Below are 27539 nucleotides of genomic sequence, written 5' to 3' on the forward strand. Positions count from 1 at the left end.
ACCAAGAGCTGCCAACACCACCCGAAGTCAGCAGTGGAGAGAATAACAATACCTCGGAAAGAGGAAGGGGCCTGATAGACCTGACAGAACAACAGAAAACAGCGATAGTTAACCTGAAGGATTACTTCGAGAACAACACAGCACCACTCCACAGGCCATAAGGAAGATAGATAAGTGGTATACCCCACTCAAACTAAGCAAGGAGCCCCCCTCTTGCCCAGACAGCACAAGAAACGAATGAAGCTAGAAAGATGGGCAAAGACACTCCATGGCAGACACTACAATGACCTCCATCAAGATCACATTGATAACATTGCTTCCATTGCATGGCTCACAAGTGGGATGCTCTTCCCCGAGACTGAAGGAATCATGCTGGCCATCCAAGACCAGGTAATCAACACCAGAAACTATAGAAAATATATCACAAAGGAGTCCAGAATGTCAGACGACACATGTCGATGACGCCACCTGGCCTCAGAAATGATCCAACACATCACCGCAGGGTTCAAAGTGATCTGTTGGTTCACCCAAACTGGGTATACTCATAGACACGACCAGGTAGCCAGGATAATACATCAGAAGCCAGCGAGGAAATACCAGCTGACCAAAGAAGGTGTACCATACTACAACTACGAACCCCAGGCAGTACTAAAGACCCCAACCCACAAGCTGTATTGGGACTACACCATAATAATGGATAAGACCATCCCGCACAACAGACCGGACATAACCCTTGTGGACATGATGGAAAAGGCCACCTACCTGAGTGATAATAGTGGTGCCCAACACTAGTAATGTTCAGAAAACCCACGAGGAAAAAATTAGGAAGTGCATGAACCTGAGACATGAGGTCAAAGAGATGTGGGATATGCAAGAAGTAACGACCATCCCGATCATCGTGTCGACCACTGGTATGGTGCCAAAGACCATACATAGCAGCCTAGCAGCAACAGATCTCCCATAGAACACCTACAAGGAACTCCAGAAAGTCGCAATCACGAACACCTGTAGGATAGTCAGAGAGTTCCTCGACTAACAGTAATACCAGACATTACAACCACCCTGTGTACTTGGTAGCAGTACCTGTCACGGAGTGAAATCCCCCTAATCAGGGAGAAAATAATATGAGCAATAATAATAATAATAATAATAATAGGTAGGCAGCTGGCTAAACTTTATCAAAACCTTCAGTCTGTAATGATTGTTTGTTATTTCGAGCATTAGCAACTAAGGCCATATTGCTCCGGGATATGCAGTGGTCATTAGCTGACCTTTTCGCCTCCTCCGTATTCGGTGGTGACGGGCTCGAACCCCGGTCTAATCAAGAAGCTTGTGCTACACACTGCTGCTCCTTCCCATCCTGGCTACGGAGGCGCCTGTCTGAAATTATTGTAGCTAATGCCTTCACATTCTGTAAGAAATAACACTAGGTAACTGAGAGATGGGGAAGCCTCATCTCCTCAACAGATTTGATGGATGTGGTACAGAAATGGGCCCAGCAACTGAGTATCTAATTGAAATATCCATTCATTGGTGGGAAGGAATGCCAAGCTGGCTAATATTCTTAAAATGGACATATTAAAAACACATTGTATATCTCCCAGTGCTAGCTGTTTTCTGACCCACCTAATATTGCACCAATAGCTTCAACAGAAGCTATTGGTGCAATATTAGGTGGGTCAGAAACCCACCCACACTATATATTTGCTACTTGTGCCGAAATAACAGAAGTGTCCTATTATTATTATTATCATCATCATCACCACCATCACCACCAAAACCTAGGGAATTTTCTCCCACAAGGATGAAAAATCTTCAATTTTAGAGAAAAAGTCCTTAAGGGAGAGACAGGTCAGAAAACTGCTAGCTTGGGGAAGGGGGAAGGAGGGGGCACACTAATAGATTAAGCAAATGTGAAAGTGATTCTTGCATTGCTTCAATTGGAACATGCAGCAGCCTGAAAAGCAGGTTGTCAGGGATTACAAAGCCTACTGATAGTTCACATGAATGAACCAAATATGTTGGCTATGTTAGGATTACTAAGAGCGCCCATAGACTCACATATACTTGCTTGTACACTAATGCTAGGATTACAATTAACAGATATGATGAATCTGAAATGATTGACTGGTTAAGTCATTAAACACAGAATGTAGCATTATAGGAGACATGGTGCCAGTTGGGCATAAGGGATGCAGAATTTGAAGGAAAAATAGGACAGGAGGTGGGTGGGGGGGAAGTTATGCACTTGGTCAAATATGCTCTCAGAATCAAGGGCAATGTGCCCAGTTGAAGTGGGTGGCCATTGCAACATTCAGTGAGTTTGGTGTGTCATAAGCATTAGGGGAAAAAAAAAACATGAGAGTTGGAATCAGTTAAGCCAAATGACTGTCAGGAGTATAATGAATAATACAGACAAATAAAGTGGGTCTGTAAATCAAAATGTTTTATAATGAGGGATTTTAACTTTCCAGATACTGACTGGAACATCTGGGCTGGTCACTCATATAGCAGTAAGACTTTTTTCTGGATTTACTGGATGATTGTTTTTTACATCAGCATGTTAGAGAGGCAACAAGAGAAAGCAACAGTCTTGATCTGGATACCAAGAGTATTGACTCCACATGGATTAAAAATATCCAGATAAATGAACCTCTAGGTAACAGTGATCACACTTTTTTTTTAATGCCAAAGAGGCAAGGAAACACTTTTGATCATAATTATGTGAGTATATTTAGATTCAGGGGAGGACACTGTACTGGAGATGTGCAAATGTCTCTCCTATTTACAAAATTGGTTTAAAGAGAGCAGTGAGTAATTACATGTGAGCTTGAGTTTTATTCCATAAAAATAATGGAGTTAGTGGTTGAAGTAGTATTGCAGGATCATCTTGACATGGATGCAGTTAAACAGAAATCACAGCATAGATTTGATAAGGGGAGATCTTGTCTCATTAATCTGATCAGCTGTTGTGATGCAGTGACAGAGGATTTGGATGCAAAAAATACTTTTGATATGATAAATTAAATTACAGTAATGCTTTTGAAACTGTTCTACATGAAAGTAGTGATGAGCATAATCAAAAATGACATTTTCATAATCAATTACATAAAAACTAGGCGTTTACAAATTTGAAAAGAAAAAAAAACATGGCAGCGGAAGGACTCAATCCGATGTTACAAAAACTAAAGTTAGCACAGTTCTAAAGTTCCCTCTCTCTCTCTCTCTCTTTCTTTCTTTCTATAAAGCTATAGGGTAGTAAGACAAGATCATGCAATACTTCAACCACAGACTCCATTATTTTCGCTGGAGTAAGTAATTAATCCTGCGAATTCCGGTAGTAAGTAATTAACCCTGCAGTTACTGTTAAGTCTATTAAAGTCACAATAATTAGTCTGACTCCCTTTGTATTAAATCAAAATTCTTATCTTTTAAAAATTTTTGGGCCAGTAACACCCGCTTAACTGGCATATTATTTGTCCGAAAAAAGGAAAATGTATTCCAAATATGAACAGAACAAAGCATATTCCACATCATTAATCAACACTATCAGTCCATTTTGTTTTCCGAAACCAGTGAAGTTAATTTTCAATGCACTATAGGGTTGAAAGTCATCAGACAGTTTTTAAATTCTATACAGTGGGATCAACTGAGGTTGTCAAAAACACCAAATTCTAAATGGGAAGCCTTCAAGGAATTAGTCTCGGAAGCTATTGGGCTTTGCATACCAATTAAGAAATACTGTTCAAGATTTAGACCTAAATGGAGGTCAGATGAACTAATGCTGCTCATGGCAGAAAAGAAAAATGCATGAGATGCTTATATATTATCAGGCATCACAGAAGCCTATGGTAGATATAAGCTAGCTATAATCAAGTTACAAAGGAGGTTAGGCAAGCGAAGGCAAATTACGAGAAATCCTTGGCAAAGGATGCAAATAAAAACAGCAAAGATTTCTTTACTTATGTAAACTCTAGAAAGAAAGGGTTGAAAAGATTGGTCCACTTGATATTGACGGTTCAACTGTTGATCCTGCTCAGATAGCTGACAAACTGAATGAGAATTTTGCATCTACACTCACACATGAAAAATTCTGTAAGGAAGAGGAGGACATGACAAAGTTTACTAAACTTTAATAACATGGAGCTAAATGATTTTATAATAACAGAGAGCAAAGCAGAGGAGAAATTAGCATTAGCATTAGCATTAGTAGAGGCATATGATGCAAGAAAGCAAGCTTATTCAGCATCAGCCAAAAAAAAAAAAAAAAAACCCTCTCCCATTTCACCCCTCCGTTCGTTCGAAATACCTGTCCAGTTGAGCTTTAAATTTGTTTAGGCTATCAACTTCAACAACAAGTGATGGAAGTCGGTTCCACCAACCAACCACCCGCTGGCCAAAGGCAAATTTCCGCACATCTATCCGACATCCGTCCTTCCTCAATTTGAATTTATGCCCTCTGAGGTGATTATTCTGAGAAAGATGAAGAATCCCATTGGCATTGAGCATGCTCAAACCATTCAAAGCCTTATACACCTCTATCAGATCACCTCGCCGGTGCCTAGTCTCCAGACTGTAATTTGCAAAACTTAAGCCTTTCTTCGTAAGAGCAACCCTTTGTTCCATTTACTAATCTTGTTGCCCTTCTCTGTACCCGTTCCAGCAGCTCTACATCCTTCTTGAAATGAGGCCTCCAGACCTGTATACAGTACTCAAGATGTGGCCTAACCATTGCCTTATACAAGGGAATAATCACCTCCTTATCCCTGCTAGAAAAATTCCTGTATATCATTGACAAGACACCATGAGCTACTCTTGCAGCTCGTCTGCACTGCTCAGAGAACTTCATATCTGCCTGCACAATTACCCCCAGGTCCTTTTCATTCTCCACCACTGTCAGTGTAGTACCGCAGAGTTGATACATTGCTCTGGGGTTACTGTTACCCATATGTAGTACTTTACATTTGTCAATGTTAAACTTCATTTGCCACCTCTCAGCCCATCTGTTCAACCTTTCCAGATCCTGTTGCAGCAGCATAGCGTCAGTAGTGTCCTTAACGACCCTGCCAACCTTTGTATCATCTGCAAACTTAGACATTAAACTTGATATCCCATCATCAATATCATTCATAAACACCGAAAACAACAATGGACCCAACACTGAACCTTGAGGAACTCCACTAATAACATTAGTCCACGTTGAGCAGTGTCCATTGATTACCACTCTCTGTCTTCTGCCACTCAACCATCCCCTTATCCATAGCAGCAATTTGCCTCCAATGCCACACTGCTCCAATTTGTGCAGCAGTCTTCCATGTGCAACAGTATCAAAAGCCTTTCTAAGATCCAAATATATAATATCAAAGTTATTCCCTGCATCCAGTTCTTTTGTGACTACATCATAGTATCCAATCAAATTGGTCAGGCAAGACCTGCCCTTAACAAAACCATGCTGCGTCTGAGCTATAACTGAATTCTTGTCTAGATGATCCTGCAGTGCTTCTTTAACCAGTGCCTCCATTAATTTACCTGGAACAGAAGTTAAACTAACAGGTCTATAATTACTTGTGTCAGCCTTTGATCCTCCTTTGTGAATTGGGGTTACATTTGCACATCTCCAGTCTATGGGTACCTCCCCTGAGTCCAAAGAAGCTCTCATAATTATGGCTAGGGGTTTGCATACTTCCTCTGCTGCCTCCTTTAATATAACTGGATAGATCCCATCCACCCCAGGTGCCTTTTTTATGTTTATCCTCAACAATCTCTCCTCCACTTTCCTCTCAGTTATTACAAAATCATCCAGCTCACTGCCAATGTTTACTTTACCTACATCATTCTCCTTCCTGAATAACTTCTCATGTGTGAATGTAGATGCAAAATACTCGTTTAGATTGTTAGCCACCTGAGCAGGATCCTCAACTGTTGAACCATCAATATCCAGTGGACCAATCTGATTCATCCCTTTCCTTCTCGAGTTCAAGTATGTAAAGAACTCCTTTCTGTTTTTCTTTGCATCCTTTGCCAAGGATTCTTCATAGTCTGCCTTTGCCTGCCTAATCTCCTTTGTGACTTGGTTACAGACCAACTTATATCTATCATAGGCTTCCATGTCACCCATTAATTTGTATGTATCCCATGCATTTTTCTTCTCTGCCACATGTCTCATTAGTCCATCTGACAACCATTTAGGCCTAAACCTTGAACAATATTTCTTAGTTGGTATGTAAAGCCTGGTAGCCACCAAGATTAGTTCCTTGAATGCTTCCCATTTTGAGTTTGCTGTTGGTAACATCATCAGTTGGAGGTTAAACATAAAAAAGGCAACTGGGGCAGATGGAATCTATTTGCTTATACTGAATGAGGCAGAGAGAGAAGTAAGCAAACCCTTAGCCATAATTATGAGAGTGCATCCTTAAATTCAGTGAGGTCCCCATGGACTGGAGATTTGCAAATTTATCCCAAATTCACAAAGGGGGTTCAAAGGGTGACACATAATTATAGACATGTTACTTTAACTTCTGTTCTGGGAAAATAATGGAGTCACTGGTTAATGAAGCATTCCAGGATCATCGAGACAAGGCTGCAGTAAGAGTTCAGTCACAACATGGGTTTGTTAACGGGAGATCTTGTCTGACCAATTTGACTGGATATTACAATGTGATATCACAAAGGAACTGGATGCAAAAAGTAATTTTGATATCATATACTTGGATTTCAGGAAAGCTTTTGATACTGTTGCACATGGAAGACAACTGTACAAATTAGAGTGGTATGGCATTAAGGGCAAGCTACAATGGATAAAGGGATTGAGTGGGAAATGACAGACAGTGGTCATAAATGGACACTGCTCTTCTTCATGGACTAATCTTATTAGTGGAGTCCCCCAGGTTTTGGTGCTGGACCCATTGTTGTTTTGTGTATTTATCAATGATATCGATGAAGGTATATCAGGCTTAATTAGCATTAACAAGGGCACATGATGCAAGAAAGCAAGCTTATTTCACCCAATCCCTCACTCCTAGTGTTTGTCAAGTTCTGCCTCAAATCTATTTAAGCTATCAACTTCTACAACGACAGATGGAAGTTTGTTCCAGCAATCAACCACCCACTGGCTATAGGCAAACTTCCGCACATCTATCCTACAACCGTTCTCCTCAATTTGAATTCATGCCCTCTCAGGTGATTATTCTGAGCAAGAGGAAGAATCCCATCAGCATTGAGCATGCTCAAACCATTGAAGACTTTATACACCTCAATCAGATCACCTCACAGGTGCCTAGTCTCCAGACACTGTAATTTGCAAAACGCAAGCCTTTCTTCGTAAGAGCAACCCTGTGTTCTGTTCACTAATCTTGTTGCCTTTCTCTGTACTCGTTCCAACAGCTCTATATCCTTCTTAAAATGAGGCCTCCAGACCTGTATACAGTACTCGAGGTGTGGCCTGACCATTGCCTTATACAAGGGAATAATCACCTCCTTATCCCTGCTAGAAAAATTCCTGTATATCATTGAAAAGACACCATGAGCTACACTGTTGCAGACCATCTGCACTGCTCAGAAAACTTCATATCTGCCTGCACAATTACCCCCAGGTACTTTTCATTCTCTACCACTGTCAGTGTGGTAGCACAGAGTTGATACGTTACTCTGTGATTACTGCTTCCCATATGTAGTACTTTACATTTGTCAATGATAAACTTCATTTGCCACCTATCAGCCCATCTGCTCAACTTTTCTAGACCCTGTTGCAGTAGTGTACTGTCATTAATGTCATTAACAACCCTGCCAACCTTCGTATCGTCTGCAAACTTGGACATTAAGCCTGATATACCATCATCAATATCATTTATAAATACAGAAAACAACAATGGACCCAAACTGAACCCTGAGGGGCTCCACTAATAACATTAGTCCACGAAGAGCAGTGTCCATTGATTACCACTCTGTCTTCTCCCACTCAACCATCCCTTTATCCAAAGCAGCAATTTGCCTCCAATGGCACACTGCTCCAATTTGTGCAGCAGTCTTCCATGTGCAACAGTATCAAAGGAATGTCTTCTTTTGGCATTGTTTTGCGTTTGAAAATCAGCACAGGAGGCACTTGGTTCCGTCGGCACAACAAGCTAGAACAACTGTATAATGGCTCTTTTCAAGTCCACTTGTCTTCACACAGTTTTCACCTCCTTCTTATCAAACAGTTCTGTTACTTGGGACATCAAATTGAAGGGGGACTTCGTCCATATTTGCAATCTGTTGTAACTCAAACTGATGTGTCTTCCGACATTGAATGACAAAACGATGAAATTCAAGGACCTTCTACTCATAGCTTTCAGGCATCTTTTGGGCAAGTCTGGTGCATGTATGCATGCTTAGTCCATTCCGTTTCATGAACCTGAAACACCAATTGTGTCCTCCTTTGAAATCGGTAACTTCTTTTTCATCAGCAATTCTTCTTGCCTCATGCTGAACCATCTTTATGGACACAAGAATTCCAATTGCCCTTTGCTCTTCAATCCATATCTTCAATTCCCTCTCTAAATCAGGCTATTTTGTTGACTTGCCTCTCATGGCCTTCTTCTGCCATGGCGTTTTCAGTAGGGGTTTCTTCTTCCCGTAGCCAGTCTCGGATTGTTTTCTCAGTTGGAGGAGGACCAAATTTACGTTCAGCAGCACGATTTCCATTCACTTTTGCAAACTGGATCACTTTTAACTTGAATTTAACACTGCACGAAAATCTTTTCTGAGCCATTTCTGGGCAGAACATGGCAAAACCTAACCTATTAAACAATGCGCGCAAAGGCAACAAGCGTGAAAAAGTGGGAAATGCAAGTAAAAAAATCTACAACCACTGTATAATACGCAGCCAGTTTTTAGACCCCAATTTTTCGAAAAAAAGGTGCGCCTTATACATGCGGAAATACGGTATGTCACACCAAACAGACTCAACATTGCATTGTCCACCAACATCAATTGGATGCACTTCCTTAGATTTTGTGTGTTTCTTAACTAACAGCATAACCTCTCCTCCCTTTCTGTCCTGTCTATCCTTTCTATACACATTTTACTCCCCAAATTCCAGTTCTGCACTGCTTATGTCTGTGTGACACCTTGTCTCTGATATCCCAACATTTGATGTCTTGACTAGCCTTTGATGTCTTGACTAGCACTTCAAGCTCATTGAATTTATGAACTATACTCCTAGCATTGGTGTACATGCAAATATACATGCACCTGTTTCTACTCTTAGTTACCCTAACACAGCCCATGTATTTAATTGTTCCACTATGATTCCCAGGTGCTGGATATCCCCATTGCCTTACTTTCCAGGCTGTTGCTCAATTGCATTTCAAGAGAACTAGTGCAAGAATCACTTTTACCTCTGCCAGCGGCTACTGTTAATCTATTAGTCCCTGTATCCCCCCAAGCTAGCAGTTTTCCAACCATCTAACTCTGCCTCGATAGCATCAGCAAATATTCTTGCACCCTTTCTATTTAAGCGTATCCCATCCCTGTAGAAGCAGTCTCTCCTGTTAACAAGCACAGACCATACTGAGAAAATTCTACCTCTTGAGCCTTGCACAATCTCTCCAGGGCCGAACTGATCGACAAGGCTCTCATCATATACTCCCTCCTATCGTGTCTGGACAGAATTGCAGACACGTTCAAATTTAACCCTAACTAACGGCTTTTTTTTCAGCATTGACGTCTAGTTTTTAAGTAATTCCGCCAGTCTCCTACTCTTAACATCATTAGTGCCAACATGCAACAATATCACCCTTTTTGCCCTTAAAAGATGATATCTGCTCTACAATGTCATCAACCTTTGCCCCTGGCAGACATACCCTGGTCCTGTTCCATCTATCCTTTTTGCACAATATGTTCCCCGTTTCCCTGACAATAGTCACCTACAACAACTAGTTCCTTTTGGACCAGCACATTCTGCCTTAGCGTTTGCCGTTGTTTTGCTTGATGTTCAAGTGCAAGCTCTGGCATTGACTTGGGCAGCTGAAAGCTTGATGGTCCCCTCAATTTAAATCCTTCGAGGGCATCCACCCTGTCTTTCAAGCTCTCATATAAGCCTATAACAATGCTGAGTTTTTGTCTGATTTCCTCGGACTCCTTACATCGTGCACACACAAAGACATTCCCCTTGGCAATATCATGTCCAGTTCCTGATTGCTCCACAAACATCAAACAACCAATGCATTTCAATAGACTGATTCAGAGGACAACTGCCCCCCCGTCAGTTTTCCCCTGAGCCACAGCACTTCCATTAGTTGATCATTTTGCCTCGCTGCTCTGGTCTGAGTCATGATTTCTATTCAAGTCCAATAAAATTCCAATACAAAATATAACCCTAAACCTATATCCCAATTCAGTTATAACACTATATATATGTGTGTATTTCAGTATCGAATGTTATCTCCAAGTTAAGTTATATGACTTTCTTATCCCCTGTCAACTTATGTGTATTAATTTATGATGTTATGTTTGTAAAAACTAGGTCGCTATATTTATTTAGTTAAAGTACAATTTAATTGAAAATGAAATTTAATAAGATTAACAAATTTTACTCATTAATTGATACTACTATACTTGCTATCTAGTTTTCCGTTAGACCTTATGCCATCTAGTTCGGTGTGCACATGTATCGTATAACAATGTGGGCAAGTTACAAACGGTTAGTCTATGGACACGAGGTATTATTTTCTTTCCAAATCACGCTATCTAAATTCAAAATAAACCACGGAGCTTGACTAGGTCTATAAGCTACTTATAGAAAATAATTTAATCTAACAATTAAGTCAATAAAGTGGCTAAGTATAATTAAAAACTCTGCGTTCGTGGGAGCTGCAAAACCTATTCAACATGTGGATTTGATACCCTTACTGATACTAAGTAATAACCTACAAAATCTCTATCTAAATTCAAATTAAACTAAAGTATTTTTACTAGGAATATAAAGCAACTCTAAAAAGTAAATTAATATGGCAATTTCTTCTTCTTCAAGAGGATTGTTTCCATTTACAATGGGTTTCCTCAGCCTACAAGTTATTTCTTGTTAGGAATTTTTCCCCGCCATAAAGTGTGGTTCAAGGGGTCTTGGTCGGTTAAGCCTCGGGCTGTCATGCACTCCCGTACTCCATCCATCTATGTCCTCCTAGGTCTTCCTCTTCTCCTTCTTCCAGGAGGTATCCATTCCAGGATAGCCTTTGGATATCTGTTTTCTTGCATTCGTTTTACATGTCCATACCATGTTAGACGCTTTTCTCTGATGGTATCAACAATAGTCTTTTTCACTTCCATTTTTTCCCTTATGTCTTCATTCCGTTTTCTGTCTCTTCTAGAAGTTCCTGCTGAGCGTCTCCAAAAATCCATTTCTGTGGAAAGCAATTTGTTTTCCGCTTGCCTATTCAATGTCCAGGTTTCCGCTCCACACAACAGAAGACTTTGTACAATTGTTTGAAATATAAGTTTCTTTGTTTTATGTAGGATACTTTTGCTCCACAGAACAGAGTTTAACATGCCGATAGCCTTTCTGCCATCTGTAATTCTCTTATTGATCTGTGCTTGGGATGATCCATCAAGATTGATCCCAAATATTTGAATTTATCGACTTGTTTGATTTTAAAACCTGCAATATTCAGAACGTGTCCTGGCCCTGAAGACATTTCAGTCTTGCTAAAATTGATTTTTAGACCCCATTGTTTATATTCCTCAAACAATTGACGACATGCATACTTTGCATCTTCTAAGTCTTGTGCAATCACCACCTGATCATCTGCAAAAAGTAAATTGTGAATATAGGTGTTCTTATTAATCGGCAATCCCATTTTATTACATTTTTTTGACCAGGATCTTAGGTAGATGTCGATATAAATTTTGAAAAGTGTTGGTGACATGCAACAACCTTGTAATAAGCCTTTTGAAGTGTGGAATTCAGATGACAAAGCTGATTCCACTTTAATTCTGCATCTATTATTTCTGTAAATTGCCTTAATGATGTTAATCAGTTTTCCATCAATCTCTTTCAGTGCTTCCCATAAGTTTTCTTGGAACACTGTCATATGCCTTTTCAAGGTCAATGAAAATCATAAAGATTTTTTTCCCTTTTGATTGGCATTTTTCAAGGATCTGTCGTACCGTTCAGATATGATCTATACATGAGGTCCTTGAGGTTGTCACAGACATTCTCTCAGATATGCCAGACAAGCTGTACTTGCTACCTGGGAGTCTAAAACGCTGATGGAACTGATATTCGGGTGACACTCAAGTCAAGTGGACCCAATTTCGGTGAAGTCCGGACGGTCTGTAACAGCCAAATCCTCTGCTTGCACCTTCACGATGGTGAGACTGTTAGTAATCCTGGGTATAACCTCCATGCACAAGTACATGGTGGGTGACCATCCAGGTGTGAACCAACGTTAGCAGGGGTCGAGGTGTGGCGCCCACACCACATGGAGGAACGCTGCCTATCTATGTTACCAGGCAGTACTAGGTGGTAGATGACCCTCATCAACCGCTGAAATACCACCACTTTGCTTATTGGAGGCGTGAAGTGGTGGAACCCATGTTTAGTCTCTAGAGCTAAGTTCCGGTCAACCCGTCCCTTTCTCTTCCATCATGCAGTATGATTGATGACTTTTGAGGTTATGATGAACATCGTGGCGAGATCCAATATTCCTTACATTTCAAGGGTACAGCTCTAAAACGGTGTTCGCAGGCCGGCCGCTAGTTAGTACACCAGACTGAACCTATTGGTAACTCTCTACAAAGCTTCCGGATCAGCTAGTGTATAATCTTGCTACCTCTACTCTGCCAGATAGTGACTGGAGGGAGTCCGAGTAGTGTGTATACGGGGAGCATTGTCGAGGCCAAGTTATGTCAAGGATCTGGGTATATTCTTACCACAATGTACGCCATATCCAAAAATTTCATTACTACATACAGCATGTCCCACCTACTTTTTCTTACTATTGAATACACCATGAATTGTCAAACTAATAGAGCAAGCTTATCTGCGAAAAGACCTAAACCTCCCAAGGACTTCCTAATTCATTTCACAAATATACGTGGTCTCAATTCTAATCTCAACGATGTCCATTTCCACTTGCAGTCTGCCAAACCCCATGTACTTTTTTTTCTGACAGAATCTCAGTTATCGGTTGATTCATCTACTGCTCATCTCAGATGCCCAAATTATTCGCTGTATGATTCCTTTCGCTTCAAAGGTGGTACTTATGCATATGTCCGTTCTGATATTCCCTGTCAGAGACTTGGCAATTTGGAATCTCCTCTCTTTGATCTTCTCTGGCTTAAAATCTCTCTAACCTCATTGTGTCAAATTCATCTGTTGTCTCTACCGTTCTCCCAACTCAACTAATCACTTGGAGCTCTTTGACTTCCTCTCTTTGCAACTTGACTTTCTCCAGTCCAACTTTCCTAACAGTGAAGTAATTTTCCTTGGCGATTTTAATGTTCACAACTCCAGTTGGCTTCCGTTTTCTAGTCACACCGACCCAGCAGGTCGAAATGCTGAGGCTTTTGCAATTACTAATGACCTAGCACAGATTGTTCATTTACCTACAAGAATACCGGACAATCCTAATCATACAGCCAATACGCTTGATCTTTTTCTCACAAACAACCCTTCTAAGTACACGGTCGAAGTGAGAGGTCCTTTAGGCACTTCAGATCACAACTTGGTGATTGTCTCTTCTCCAATGGAACCTTTATCTCATGGCTATTCCCAACCACGTGTTGTTTGGCATTACAAGAATGCAAAATGGGATGACCTGCGAGACTTCTTTTCTTCTTTTCCTTGGTCGGATTACTGTTTCAAAACTTCTGATGTAAACGTTTGCTCAGATTGTGTCAGTGAAATTATTCTTGCAGGAATGGAATTCTTTATCGCACACTCCACTTTAAAATCTCGTCCTTTATCTAAATTTTGGTTTTCCAATAAATGTGCTAAGGCTGTTCAAGAGAAGAATGTTGCATAACATAATTGGCTTGTTTCTAATTCTTCAGTTTCATTTTCTGCCTACACCAAAGCTCGCAACAATCAGTCCAAACTAGAGTTTGAACAGGCTAAGAGTAGAAAACTTGCTTCTTGCCCTAATGGTAGCCGAGCATTCTGGTCTCTTGCCAAAGCTATTGGCCACAACTTTTGCCCATCTCTGCTCCCACCTCTGTCCAAACCAGATGGATCTGTTGTCACTTCAGCCAAGGATAAAGCTGACCTGCTAGCACCCCATTTTTCTTCCAACTCATGTATTAATGATCTTAGTAAAACACCTCCCACCATTCCCAACACACTCAATTCAATGCCTCCTGTGGTCTTCTGTCAAAAGGATGTCAGAAGGAGTTTGACGAATCTTGATGATAAGAAAGCTCCAGGTCCTGATGGTATTTCTCCACTTGTTCTCAAAACCTGTGCTCCTGAACTTACTCCTATTCTTTGCCACCTTTTTTCACTTTCTTATTCCAAAGGTGTTTTTCCTTCTGCTTGGAAATTTGCTCATATCCAGCCAGTTCCTAAAAAGGATGACAAATCCCTCGCATCCAATTATCGTCCCATTGCAATTACTTCTACTCTTTCTAAAGTAATGGAGAAATCAATTAACCGCCAACTCTTAAACTACCTAGAAACCTTCCATCTGATCAACGATCACCATTATGGATTCCATCAGTGTCAATCCACTGGAGATATTCTGGCTTATGTTACCCATTTATGGACTAATTCAATGGAAAGGTTCGGTGAAACACAAGTAGTTGCTCTTGACATCTCAAAGGCTTTTGATCATGTTTGGCATAAAGGTCTTCTAAACAAGCTTCCATCTTATGGTTTGCCAACTGTTTTTAGTAATTGGTTATCCAGTTTTCTCTCTGATCGCTCACTGAGGGTGATGGTAGATGGCTCTCTGTCTTCTAACTTCTCCACTAATGCCGGTGTCCCCCAAGGTTCAGTTCTTTCCCCCATTCTTTTCCTCTTGAATATCAATGACCTTCTTCCATTGACTGGAAATCCTATCCATAGTTTTGCCGATGATAGCACATTGCATTCAACTTTCCATTTTGAGAAACCTTGTCCTGCTCAATCAGCTTCAACTTCTCGAAAATCTGCTACCAATTCCTTAAATGCCGATCTTCAGGTAATTCTCCAGTTGGGCAAAGACAACTTAGTTGATTTCAACCCTTCTAAAACTCAGTCTTGTCTTATATCTCGCAAAAAGGATTCTTCTACTCCTATGCTTATCTTTAGTGACACTCTGATTTCTAGGCAAAATGATATATCTCTTTTGGGGATTACCCTGACTTCTAATCTCTCTTGGCACAAGCACATTACAAATATTGCTTCCTCTGCATCTAAAAAACTTGGTTTTCTCTTTCGCTCTCGGCGTTACTTTTCTTCCAAACAGCTGCTCACTCTGTATAAATCGCAAATTCGCCCTGCCATGGAATATTGTTCCCACATCTGGGGTGGTGCCCCCAAAACCTCTCTCAGGCTTCTTGATTCCATTCAGAAGAGGGCAGTTAGGTTAATTAATGATTCATCTCTAACAGAGTCTCTCCACTCGCTTTCTCATAGACGCATTGTTTCTGCTGCATGCCTCTTCTACAGATTCTTCCATGGCCACTGTTCTTCTGAATTGGCTTCTATAATTCCTGCTCTCTCTCTTTCAAAACAGTCCGAACACGTGCCGCAACCAGCCAACATCCATTTACTGTCCAACTTCAAACCCACAGAACCAACTTTTCTTCTTCCTCATTTATTCATTCAACTGCCGTTTTCTGGAACAACCTTCCTTCATACTTATTTCCTGAAAATTACAATCTACAGAAGTTCAAGTCCAATGTCAACAAATATCTTCTTTTGTCTTCTTAACCTCAAACCCAAGCACGGTACTAAGCACTATAGGTTCTAATACCTCTCGTGTTTGGGGTTCACATAAAAAAAAAAAAAAACTTGGGAGACTCCACTAATAACATCAGGCCATGTAGAGCAGTGTACATTTATTACCACTCTTTGCTGTCTCCCACTTAACCATCCCTTTATGCATTGCAGCATAATGCCATACTGTTCCAATTTGTAGAACAGTATCAAAAGCTTTCCTGAAATCCAAGTATAGGATATGAAAATTATTTTTTGCATCCAGTTCTTTAGTGACCACATCGTAGTATGCAATCATATTGGTCAGACAAGACTTCTCCTTAACAAACCCATGCTGTCTGAACTATTACTGCAGTCTTGTCTAGGCGATCCTACATCACTTCTTAACCAGTGACTCAATTAATTCCCCCAGAACAGAAGTTAAACTAACAGGTCTATAATTATTTGCATTAGCCTTTGAAACTCCTTTGTGAATTGGGGATACGTTTCCACATTCCCTTCCTTACAGAATTCCTCATATGTGAATGTAGATGCAAAGTACTCATTCAGTTTGTCAGCCAACTGAGCAGGATCATCAACAGTCGAACCACCAACATCAAGTGGACCAATCTGATTCATCCCCTTCCTTCTTGAGTTTACATAAGTATTCACTGCATTATACAAAGAGAATAATAAGTTTTTAAAAAAATTGGTGGAACTCAATGAGTTCCCAGGGTCTCACTTCTGGTGAGTATGGGCTTGGCACACCCAGAGTCCTAAGCTGGATATCATTATTCTTCTGTTTCTTGGCAATTCCCTTCTTGTTTTCTCTCTCAAGGTAACTCAGAATTTTTTTTTTTTTTTTTTTTTTTTTGCTGGTGCAGTAAAAGCCTCAGGCTTCCATGCACCATATGGCTAATAATAATTGCAGAATGTGCCCTTCTATAGTTAATTTTGTTAAAAATGTCAATTTGAGACTTTTTTTTTTTTTTGCTGTACACAGGGAGTTGAAGTATGATGGCCTTCTAATTGAAAAGTTTTGAAAAAAAAACAGTTATATAACTTACTAGCTGAACCTTTTCTGTTTCTTCATGATACAAGAACAAAGTGATCTGCTTATTTCAATGATTAAAAATTCATCTGTTTTTCTTCATATTTTGTGAATATTTTCTGAATGTAGAGATTTTGGAATTCGGGCAGAATACAGTTTTTATCACAATCAAAAGGATGGGAAGAAATGTTTACATAGCTTAATAATTTCCTTATTACAAATATTTCACTTTCTGCTTCAATTAAAAGGATTATATTTGATCACATTTCCAAATTACCAACATTTTTTCACAAATATTATTGAATAAAAACACCATTTGCTGCTTCTTTAACATATGATCATACAAATATTCTGAATTTGTCTCAAGAAGAAATGACTTAAACCTCTATCCCTGAAATTCAATGAAAGAGAACGTGCACTTTTAGACAATGTGCCAAAAGGAATACTTATCAGTTGCTAAAGCTACCTACCTTAGGCAATTGTATAAGATTAGCATTAGTTCAAGCATATAATGCAAGAAAGCAAGCTTATACAGCATCAGCCTGGGGAAAAAAAAAAAAAAAAAAACCTTCTTCCCATTCCACTCATCCAGTCACCCCAAATGTTGGTCTAGTTCAGCCTTAAATTTATTTAAGGCTATCAACTTCCATAACGACAGATAGAAGTTTGTTCCAGCAATCAACTACCTGCTAGCTAAAGGCAAACTTCCGCACATCTATTCTACAACTGTCTTTCCTCAATTTGAATCTATGCTCCCTCAAGTTCTTAATCTGAGCAGGCAGAAGTATCCCATCAGCACTGAGCCTGCTCAAACCATTCAAGGCCTTATACAACTCAATCAGATCACCTTGCCAGTGTCTAGTCTCCAGATGCTGCAACTTGCAGAACTTAAGCCTCTCTTAATAAGAGCACCCTCTATGTTCCTCTCACCAATCTTGTTGCCGTTTTCTGTACTTGTTCTAGCAACTCTACATCCTTCTTAAAATGAGGCCTCCAGACCTATAACGCAGTATTCATGGTGCGGCCTAACCATTGCCTTATACAAAGGGATAATCACCTACTTGTCTTTGCTAGCAAGGTTCCTATATATCATTGACAAAACTCCACGACCTGCTCTGGCAGCCCGTGTGAACTGCTCAGAGAACTTCATATCTCATTGCACAATTACTCCCATGTCTTTTTCATTCTCCACCTCCCTGAATGTACTACCGCACAGTTGGTACATTTCTCTTGGGTTAATGCTACTCATATGCAGTACTTTGCATTTATCAATGTTAAACTTCAGTTGCCACTTCTCAGCCCATCTGCCTAACATTTCTAGATACTGTTGCAGTACCATACTGTATTTACTATCATTAACAACCCTGTCAACCTTTGTATCATCTGCTAATTTGGACATTAAGCCTGATATACCTTCATCAATATCATTGATAAGTATACAAAAAAAACAATGGGCCCAGCACCAAACCCTGGGGATCTCCACTAATAACATTAGTCCACATAGAGCAGTGTCCAGTTATTACCACTCTTTGATGTCTCCCACTCAACCATCCCTTTATTCATTGCAGCAACTTGCCCTTAATGCCATACCACATGAAAGACTGCTGTACAATTTGTACAGCAGTCTTTCATATGCAACAGTATCAAAAGCTTTCCTGAAATCCAGGTACAGTTTTTTTTTTTTTTTTTTTGGTAGTTGTTGGCGCATAAGCTTCTGTGGCCATAATTCACCTCCCAAGGTTTTTGCAGTACTCTGATCCAAGGTTTTTGCAGTACTTTGATCCAAGCCCGAGGCGGGAATCGAACCCGCGACCTTTGGGTTGCTAGGCAGGCACTTTACCCACCCGGCTAGCCCGGTCGGCAGGTACAGTTGTGCCCCCATATCTGCTGATTCAGTTACCTGCGGTTAACCATTGAAAAAAAAAACTAAAACACTTAACGTACCACTCGCATATCCAATATGATGCTTCCCTTTATTTTTTACGATGTCGCATATGGTTTGGTCACCAACATTATAATGGTTCTTTAGCGATTTAACGGATGCACCGTTGTCAAACTTTTGAATAATTTCAAATTTTTGTTTAATTTGAAAGCACAACTCTTGCGTTTGCCCATCAATTTCGCGATTTCGAAATAGTTACTATAAAACAAAAAAACAAAAAAACAAAAAAAAAAAAAAATTCCGAGATCTCCGACAAATAACAAAACAAAATTAGTCCTTTTGTGGTGACAGAACACAACAATCGACGCGATACACTAAATCAAACTAAACATTTGGTCCTTTTTTTTTTTTTTTTTTGTTTGTTTTAAGTGGTAGGTGTGAAGGCAGCAGGAGTTGCAAGATAATAGGTATACTAATCTCCAAATGATGACTTATAACACTGCTTCTTGTTGCTTATTTACGACTCGCAATATATCTGTTTATACCTATTCTAGTTGTTACTTGAATTTTATAATTTCTGGTTGATTTTTTTTTTTTTTTTTTATTCGGAGTTTTAAGTGTCCCAGTAAATCACGAGTCTGCTGTACCTTATTACTACCGTATTTAAAGTTGGTAATGTCTTACTGTGTTTAATTTATCAATTAATTTATCAATTAAACTGTATTATACGTATGTATGTAAAAGAAAATCAAGTTATACATGGGGTCAGCAGGTGTTTGCTTATATATCCCTCGCGGATACGGTTGTCTAGCTGCATATGATATCAAAATTACTTTTTGCATCCAGTTCCTTTGTGACCACATCGTAATATCCAGTCAAACTGGTCAGACAAGAGTTCCCCTGAACAAACCCATGCTGTGTCTGAACTATTATTGCAGTCTTGTCTAGGTGATCCTGCATTAATAAGTGCATCAAACAGTGACTCCATTATTTTCCCCGGAACAGAAGTTAAACTAACAGGTGTGTAATTATTTGCGTCAGCCTTGGGGATACATTTGCACATCTCCAGTCCATGGGGATTTGCCTGTAAATAAACAATGAACAGATAAAATTTGGCCTCAGAGTAGCCTTGTGTTGTTAAGCCCAATACCAACAACAACAACAACCACCACCACCACCATGGGGACCTTCCCTGAATCTAAGGATGCTCTCATAATTATGGCTAAGGGTTTGCTTACTTTCCTTGCTGCCTCCTTCAATATAACTGGATAGATTCCATCTGCCCCAGGTGCCCTTTTAAAGTTTAACTTCAACAATTTCTCCTCCACTTTGCTCTCCGTTATTACAAAATCATTTAGCTCCCTGTTAGAGTTTAGTAAACTTCTATTCTCCCCTTTCTTACAGAATTCCTCATGTGTAAATGTAGATGCAAAATACTCATTCAGTTTGTCAGCTATTTGAGCAGGATTATCAACAGTCAAAACACCAACATCAAGTGGACCAATTTGATTCATCCCCTTCTTTCTAGAGTTTACATAAGTAAAGAAGTCTTTGTTGTTTTTCTTTGCCAAGGATTTCTCGTAATCAGCCTTCACCTGCTTAACCTCCATTGTGACTTAATTAAAGACTAGCTTATATCTGCAATAGGCTTCTGTGTCACCTGATAATCCAGCGGCATCCCATGCATTTTTCTTCTCTGCCATGAGCCTCATTAATACATCTGACATCCATTTAGGTCTAAACTCGAACAGTATTTCTTGCGATGAAAAGCCTAGAAGCTTCCAAGATTAATTCTTTGAATGCATCCCATTTAGAATTTGCTGTTGGCAACATCATCAGTTGGTCCAAATGTATAGAATTTAAATGTCTGAGACCACTGTATTCACCTTTACGAAAACAAAAACCCTTCCATTGACCCTTTACAGTAGTTACATTTTTAAGTAAATCCCGCATCAGTACACTGTGATCACTGTCACTAGTGGTTCTTTTATCTTCAAATTCTTAATGCACGAATAATCACTGCTGATAATCATATCAACTCACTCTAGTTGTCCCTCGAACATGTTGCTGTAGAAAACAATCCTCCAATAAATCCACAAAAGTTTTGCTAGAGTGCGAGTGACCAGCCACAAGTTCCAGTCAATACCCGGAAAAGTTAAAATCCCACATTACATTCTGATTTACTGGCCTACTATTTCCCCGCATAATTGTTCACTGTACTAATCAGAGTCATTAGGCCTATAGCACACTCCTACACTTGTTTTCCTTTTCTCAGTGTTTATGACACACCAAACTAACTCAACACTGCACTGTCCACACATATCAATTGGATGCACTTCCTTAGATTTTATGTGTTTCTTAACTAACAGCATAATCCCACCTCTGCCGACCGGGATAAGCTGGGTGGGTAAAGTGCCTGCCTGGCAGCCCAAAGGTCATGGGTTCGAATCCCGCCTCGGGCTTGGATCAGAGTAGTGCACAAACCTTGGGAGGTACATTATGGCCACAAAAGCCAATGTGCCAACAACTAACAAAAAAATAAATAAATAAAAAAAAAAATAAAAAAAATAACCCCACATCCCTTCCTATCCTGTCTGTACACATTGTATTACCCAAATTCCAATTCTGCACACTTATATCTGTGTGACACCATGTCTCTGATATCCCAACAATATTTCACTTTGATGTCTTGATCAGCACTTCAAATTCATCAAATGTATTTACTATACTTCTAGCATTGGTGTACATGCAAGTATATGTGCACCTGTTCTTACTCTTAGTTACCCTAACACAGCAGCCCATGTACAAATGGTACTAGGAAAGTTTTGCAATATGACGCAACAATGAATCACAGGAAGCTGCTTGTTGCTGCATGTTGAGACATGTTCATACGTGCATAGTAGCCGCCGCGGCAAGTCGATGGGCTCAGTTATTCATTAGTAGTGAGAGTGTAAAGTGCTTGCGATGGCATCGTGGTCACGAAATGAGATAAGGACAGTTTTGCGGTATAATTTCGTGCGTGGTTTAACCATAGACCAGTGCTTAGAAGAAATGACTCTTGCACTAGATGATGATTGTCCACATCGTACAACGATATTCAGGTGGTATAGAGAATTCCAAAGGGGAAATTTCACGCTGGAGGATTCTGGGAGGCCGGGAAGGCCACGAACTTCAGTTACGGAGGAAAACGTTACTGCTGTGAGGAAAATGCTTGACGAAAACAGGCGAGTGACCTACCAACAGATAGAGGATACTTTGGGCCTAAATGCACCAGCAATTCGTTCGATTCTGCAAGATCATTTGCACGTGAAGAAACTTTGTTCTCTCTGGGTGCCGCATCAACTGACTGAAGAGCAGATGACACGACATGTGACTTGGTGCCGGGAGATGTTAAAAAAGTTTGATAAGGGACAATCTCGGTATGTGAACAACATCGTGACAGGTGACGAGACTTGGCTGTACTATTACGATCTGCCAACCAAGGCTTAAAACAAAGTTTGGGTCTTTGATGATGACAACACATCCGTAATTGTCAGAAAATCCCGATCTGTAAAGAAGAAAATGATAGCTGTATTTTTCAAATCGAGTGGAATTGTGGAACGTGTCGTTTTGGACACGCAGAAGACAGTCACAGCTAAGTGGTATACTGAACAATGCCTGCCTAAAGTCATTGGATCTATGAAGAACCTGCGGCCAAAGTCATGAATGGACACCTGGTACCTCCATCACGATAATGCTCCAGCTCACCGCGCCAAAGCCTGCACCGAATATTTGACCACGACAGGACTGAAACTTCTCGAGCACCCTCCCTACAGTCCAGACCTTGCTCCCTGCGACTTTGCACTGTTCCCGCATGTGAAAATGAAGCTAAAAGGGAGGCGGTTTTCCAGTGATGAGGACCTTCTACGGGCTTGGGACAACGAGTGTGCTTTACTCCCTAGTGAAACTTGGCAGAACTGGTTTAAAGATTGGTTTCGGAGGATGGAGAGGTGTATTGAATGTAGAGGAAATTACTTTGAAAAAATTAAATAAACAAAGCTGTATTGCAAAACTTTCCTAGTAACCTTTGTATTTATTTGTTCCATGATGACTGCCAGCGGCTCGTGAAATCCCCAGCAATTTACTCTCTAGGCTGCTGCTCATTACAATGAAGCAGTGCATGAATCCCTGTTGCCTCTACTTACGGATACTGTTAATCTCTTAGTCTGTGAATCCCCCAAGCTAGCAGTTTTCTGCCCCACCTAACGCTGCCTTGATAGTATCAGCAAATATTCTTGCACCCTTTCTATTTAAGTGTATCCCATCCCTGTAGAAGTAGTCTCTACTGTTAGCAAGCACAGACCATGTTGAAAAAAATCCTTTCCCACGAGCCTTGCACAATCTCTCCAGGGCCGAATTGATTGACAAGGAACTCATCATATTTTCCCTTCTATCTGAATTGCGGACACTTTCAAATTTAACCCTAACTTGTGACTTTTTTTCAACACTGACCTGTACTTGTCAAGTAAATCTGTAGATCTCTTACTATTAAGATCATTAGTTCCAACGTGTACAACAATATCATCTTTTGTGCTGATAGATATCTGCATAGATGATGTCTGCTCTATAACGTCATCACCTTTTGCTCCTGGCAGACATACCCTGGTCCTGTTCCACTTATCCTTTTTGCATAATATATTCCATGTCTCCCTGACAATAACTAGCTCCTGTGGGACCAGTGCATGCTGCCTTGGAGATTGCTGCTGTGTTGCCAGATGCGCAGGAGTGACATCTGGCATTGAGTTGGGCAGCTGAGAGCTTGATGGGTCTCTCATATTAGTTTCTTCAAGGGCATCTACCCTACACCTCAAACTCTCATAGATGCCCATCAGAATGCTGAGTTGGCACCTAATTTCTTCACAGTCTCTGTACCTAGCACACACAAAGACATCCTCCTTGTCTAGATCATGTCCTGTTCTAGAAAGTCTGCAAACATTTCACATTTTTTAGATTGTGATGCATTGGAGAATTGCCCCCTTCGGTTCTCCCCTGAACCACAGCACCCCCACAAATCTGTGCATGTTGCTTTCTTTTCTAGTCTGTGTCATGATTCCATTTAAGTACAATTTAATTAACAATGAAATTTAATAAGATTAATAAATTTTACTTATTAATTGATAATACTATACTAAGCTAACAGATTTCTAATATAGTGCTACGTATTTCACTATCTATTTTTACATTAAACCTTATGCTATCAAGTTCGGGATATACATTAAGCTATTCCATATTGTATAACAATGGCAACAAGTTAAGAATAGTAAAAATCTATGGCTTTCAAAATCATTATCTAAATTCAAAATAAACCAGGAGCTTGACTAGAACTATAAAGGCACTTATAGAAAATTATTTAATATAATGATTAAGTCAATAAAACAGCTAAATATAAATAAAAACTTGGCGTTTGCTGGAGCTGCAAAATCTTGTCCAACACGTGGATAACCACGTGTGGTCATACCCAAAATCCTCTTTTAGCTAGAGCGTGGAGTACTGTAAGTTTTTCATTAAATTATTTAGCAAAAGCTTATCACAGCAGTATTCACCTCTAAATCCATAATTAAAAAAGTGAACTCGTAAAGTGAAAGGTGAAAAAAGAAGTGCAGAGCTTTTTCTTTAAGAAACCGGAATTGTGTAGTAAAAACCAAGAGCCTTCACTTAAGACTTTCGACATAGTCGTCATCTCAACTCCCAGGTGCATTATTGTATCACGTGTGGGAAATTCAATGCGTGTTAAGTGCCAAATTGGTGAAAGGTTTGCCATTAATTTAGAACTTTGTATGATGTGTTTTGTCGAAACTATTAAATGGCTAAAGCTTCGTACTGAATTTATAATTAGAGTTTAATTTGACTAGAGTTATTGCTGAATATTAGCTTAGTATGGTATTCAATATTTTCTGATTTTATTTTTACTTTTGTTTCACTTCTACTTCTTTTCTCTGTAAAATATTTCCAAATTGATTCACTATAAAAATATTTAAACAGTTTTATACTGACTATTTTCATTATTAGATTCACAGTTCAACATTTTATGCCCATAGCCACAGGCATCAAATGTTGAATTTTGCAAATTTAATTTTTTGTGTCCTTATTAAGTTGTTTCTATACAAGTTTATAAAGTAATTAAAGTTTAGTAATTAAAATAGTTAACTATTCTTTAACTCTAAGAACTATATACAAAATTAATATTAACTAGTACAATTAAACTCAGTTATAATGAGCACAAATATAAAGAGGTCGCAGCTATAGTAAGGATTTACTTAAAAAAATAAAAAATAAATAAATATATATACAGTAAACCCTCATTAAACCGGACTAATAGAGGCTGAGAGGTGTCCGTTTTAATGGAAGTCTGGATTATATGAAATACGCTTTGTAATGTCTAGTGTGTAACAAAGTTGTACACCCTTACACTTACACTTCTGTCCTACACTAGGCTTACTTAAAGACATTGTTTAACTGCACAGTACAAACGACAAAAGATAGAAGCGCGTAACTGCGGAGCAAATGACAAACTGTTTGAACCGCAGCCGGAAACCAGGCTGTTTGTGCAGCGTTAGTTATCACGGCCCAATGATCTCGGACACAATACATATGACCTTAGAGGCCGATCGTTGTTTGATTTTTACACTTTAAAATTTTTTTAGAGCTGTCCGGATTAATGAGGGTTAATTTTATACATATTGGTATAAAATTTACTTTTTTTTATGTTGACACTTATTATATTAATAAATGAATGTTTTTATATTCATGGGGTATTACAAATAATGACTACATTTGACTATCACTATATAAAGAAATTGTAATACAACACTTGGAATACAGTCAACCCCCGCTATTCGCGGTATCTGTATTCGCGGTTTCGCGATCGCTGATTTAATATAAAATGAAACCTAAAAAAATGTGAATTTTAAAGCGCCGTGAATATTTTTCGCCATAAAAAAACACGGGCGTGGCTAAAATTATCTTTCCCGGTCAAAACAGTGCTCAGTGGGTGGGGGAGAGGGGTGACAAAATCGCGAGCGTGGATGTTTCTCGCAAATCCTTGTTCAGTATGTGTTATGCACTTGTCATGGAAGGTTTCATTGTTTGCTTTTAATTTATATGCTTATAAATTGAATAAATTTATCAATTTATAAATTGATATGCTTACAAAAGCGATAAATCTACCGTTATGCAGTGTAAAACAGACTTTTTTGAGTAACGGAAGAAAGTGACTTTATTGTGGACAATTTCTTTCTAACCCGTACAAAAATATGGCTATGAATAACAAGAGAAATTTGAAAATATCAAAGAAGGTGATGACATCAGCGAATAAAATTGAGTTATTAGACAAAATTTCTAATGGTGAAAGTGTCTCCTCAGTGGCAAAACATTATAAAAGCAATGAGTCAACGGTATGATGAAACAAAAAATCGGAAGAAGAAATCCGCCGTAGTGTCCGTGAAAACGCACTAATTGCTTCAAAAATTTGCTCTGTAACTCGTGATGTTAAATTAGAAAAAAATGGAAAAGGCTTTAAATCTGTGAATAGAAGACCGCACGCAAAATAAAATTCTGTTAAGTTCACTCATCATTCGTGAAAAGGCAAAACTCCTTTATCAACACTTTAGCGAAACTGGTGATAGCACCGGCGGGATAAGTTTTTTAGCTAGCAAAGGCACTGGTTTGAAAGATTTGTTTGAAATTTCTAATAAATATTACATTTAATATTAAATTGTTTCTTATTTTCATTTCGATGCCATATGCTTGCATTTAACTATGTACCGTCTGTGGTCATATTATGAAGATACTTATAATACATACATAGACAAAATTTTAGAGTAGTTTTTCTTATATATTTCATACTTTGGAACAGAACCCCTTTATTACTATGGGAGCCACAACTCAGTATTCGCGTTTTCTGTATTCGCGACATTTCTCAGGAACGTTACCCCCGCGAATAGCAGGGGTTTACTGTACTGTGTAAAAGTATGGAGACCACATTTAAAAAAGACATCGTTCCTCATATGGACAACCTGTGTACCCATGTGGGGAATGACTTCAAATATGTGAGTTAACAGAGTTTGCCAACCAGGCACCTTAGAGTGGACCTCACCGAGGAATACAAGGCTCTGACAGGGGATAATAAAATAAATGAAGGAATCATTGTTATACATGATTCCAATACTTGAGTCTATAAATTCAAATTATGGAGAAAGAGATTTAGACTGGATTTTAGGAAGTTTTATTTTAATGTAATCACTGGAATAAGTTATTCCATGGGTAATTGAGGCTGAGAGCACGAGGATGTTCAAAGGTCAGTTGGATAGTTAGTTGGAGAGAAACACAAAGGTTGTTTATTTTCTTTTGATATTTACATATTTTTTTATTTAGTTATTCGTTTATTTATTTTTGGCCAGTGCAGCAAAAGCCTGTGGCTTCCTTGTAATACATGGCTAACACTAAATCAAGTAAAACTACCTGGTGCCATGGTAGTTTTATCATCAAATTCAGTAATATTTATAAACCACTTGCTGAAATAAACCTGTAAATATAATTAATTTTATTCAATACCTTTTGGATGTCAAATAATCATTTTCTTCACAACTATCTTTCGCTGTACTGCCGGGTACCAAAGATGTTACTGGATCAAAAGAAAACTGCAGGGTTTCTTCCGTCTGCCTCTCACTTTTGAAATCCTATATGGGGAGGGA

The 27539-nt window shown here is 39.2% G+C and overlaps 1 protein-coding gene across 1 annotated transcript in view; it reads right to left on the bottom strand.

Moving 5' to 3' along the window:
• LOC150087048 (dnaJ homolog subfamily C member 21) overlaps window positions 1-27539 on the bottom strand; it is a 374824-nt gene that overhangs the window by 46779 nt on the left and 300506 nt on the right. The window contains exon 12 of the mRNA XM_090372359.1: window positions 27400-27524. Coding sequence (XP_090228485.1) covers window positions 27400-27524 — 125 coding nt within the window. The remainder of the gene's footprint in view (window positions 1-27399; window positions 27525-27539) is intronic.

The sequence above is a fragment of the Mastigoproctus giganteus genome, chromosome 4 (genome assembly GCF_048544385.1).
Source record: "Mastigoproctus giganteus isolate SK-2022 chromosome 4, ASM4854438v1, whole genome shotgun sequence".
NCBI classification, from domain to species: Eukaryota; Metazoa; Arthropoda; class Arachnida; order Uropygi; family Thelyphonidae; genus Mastigoproctus; species Mastigoproctus giganteus.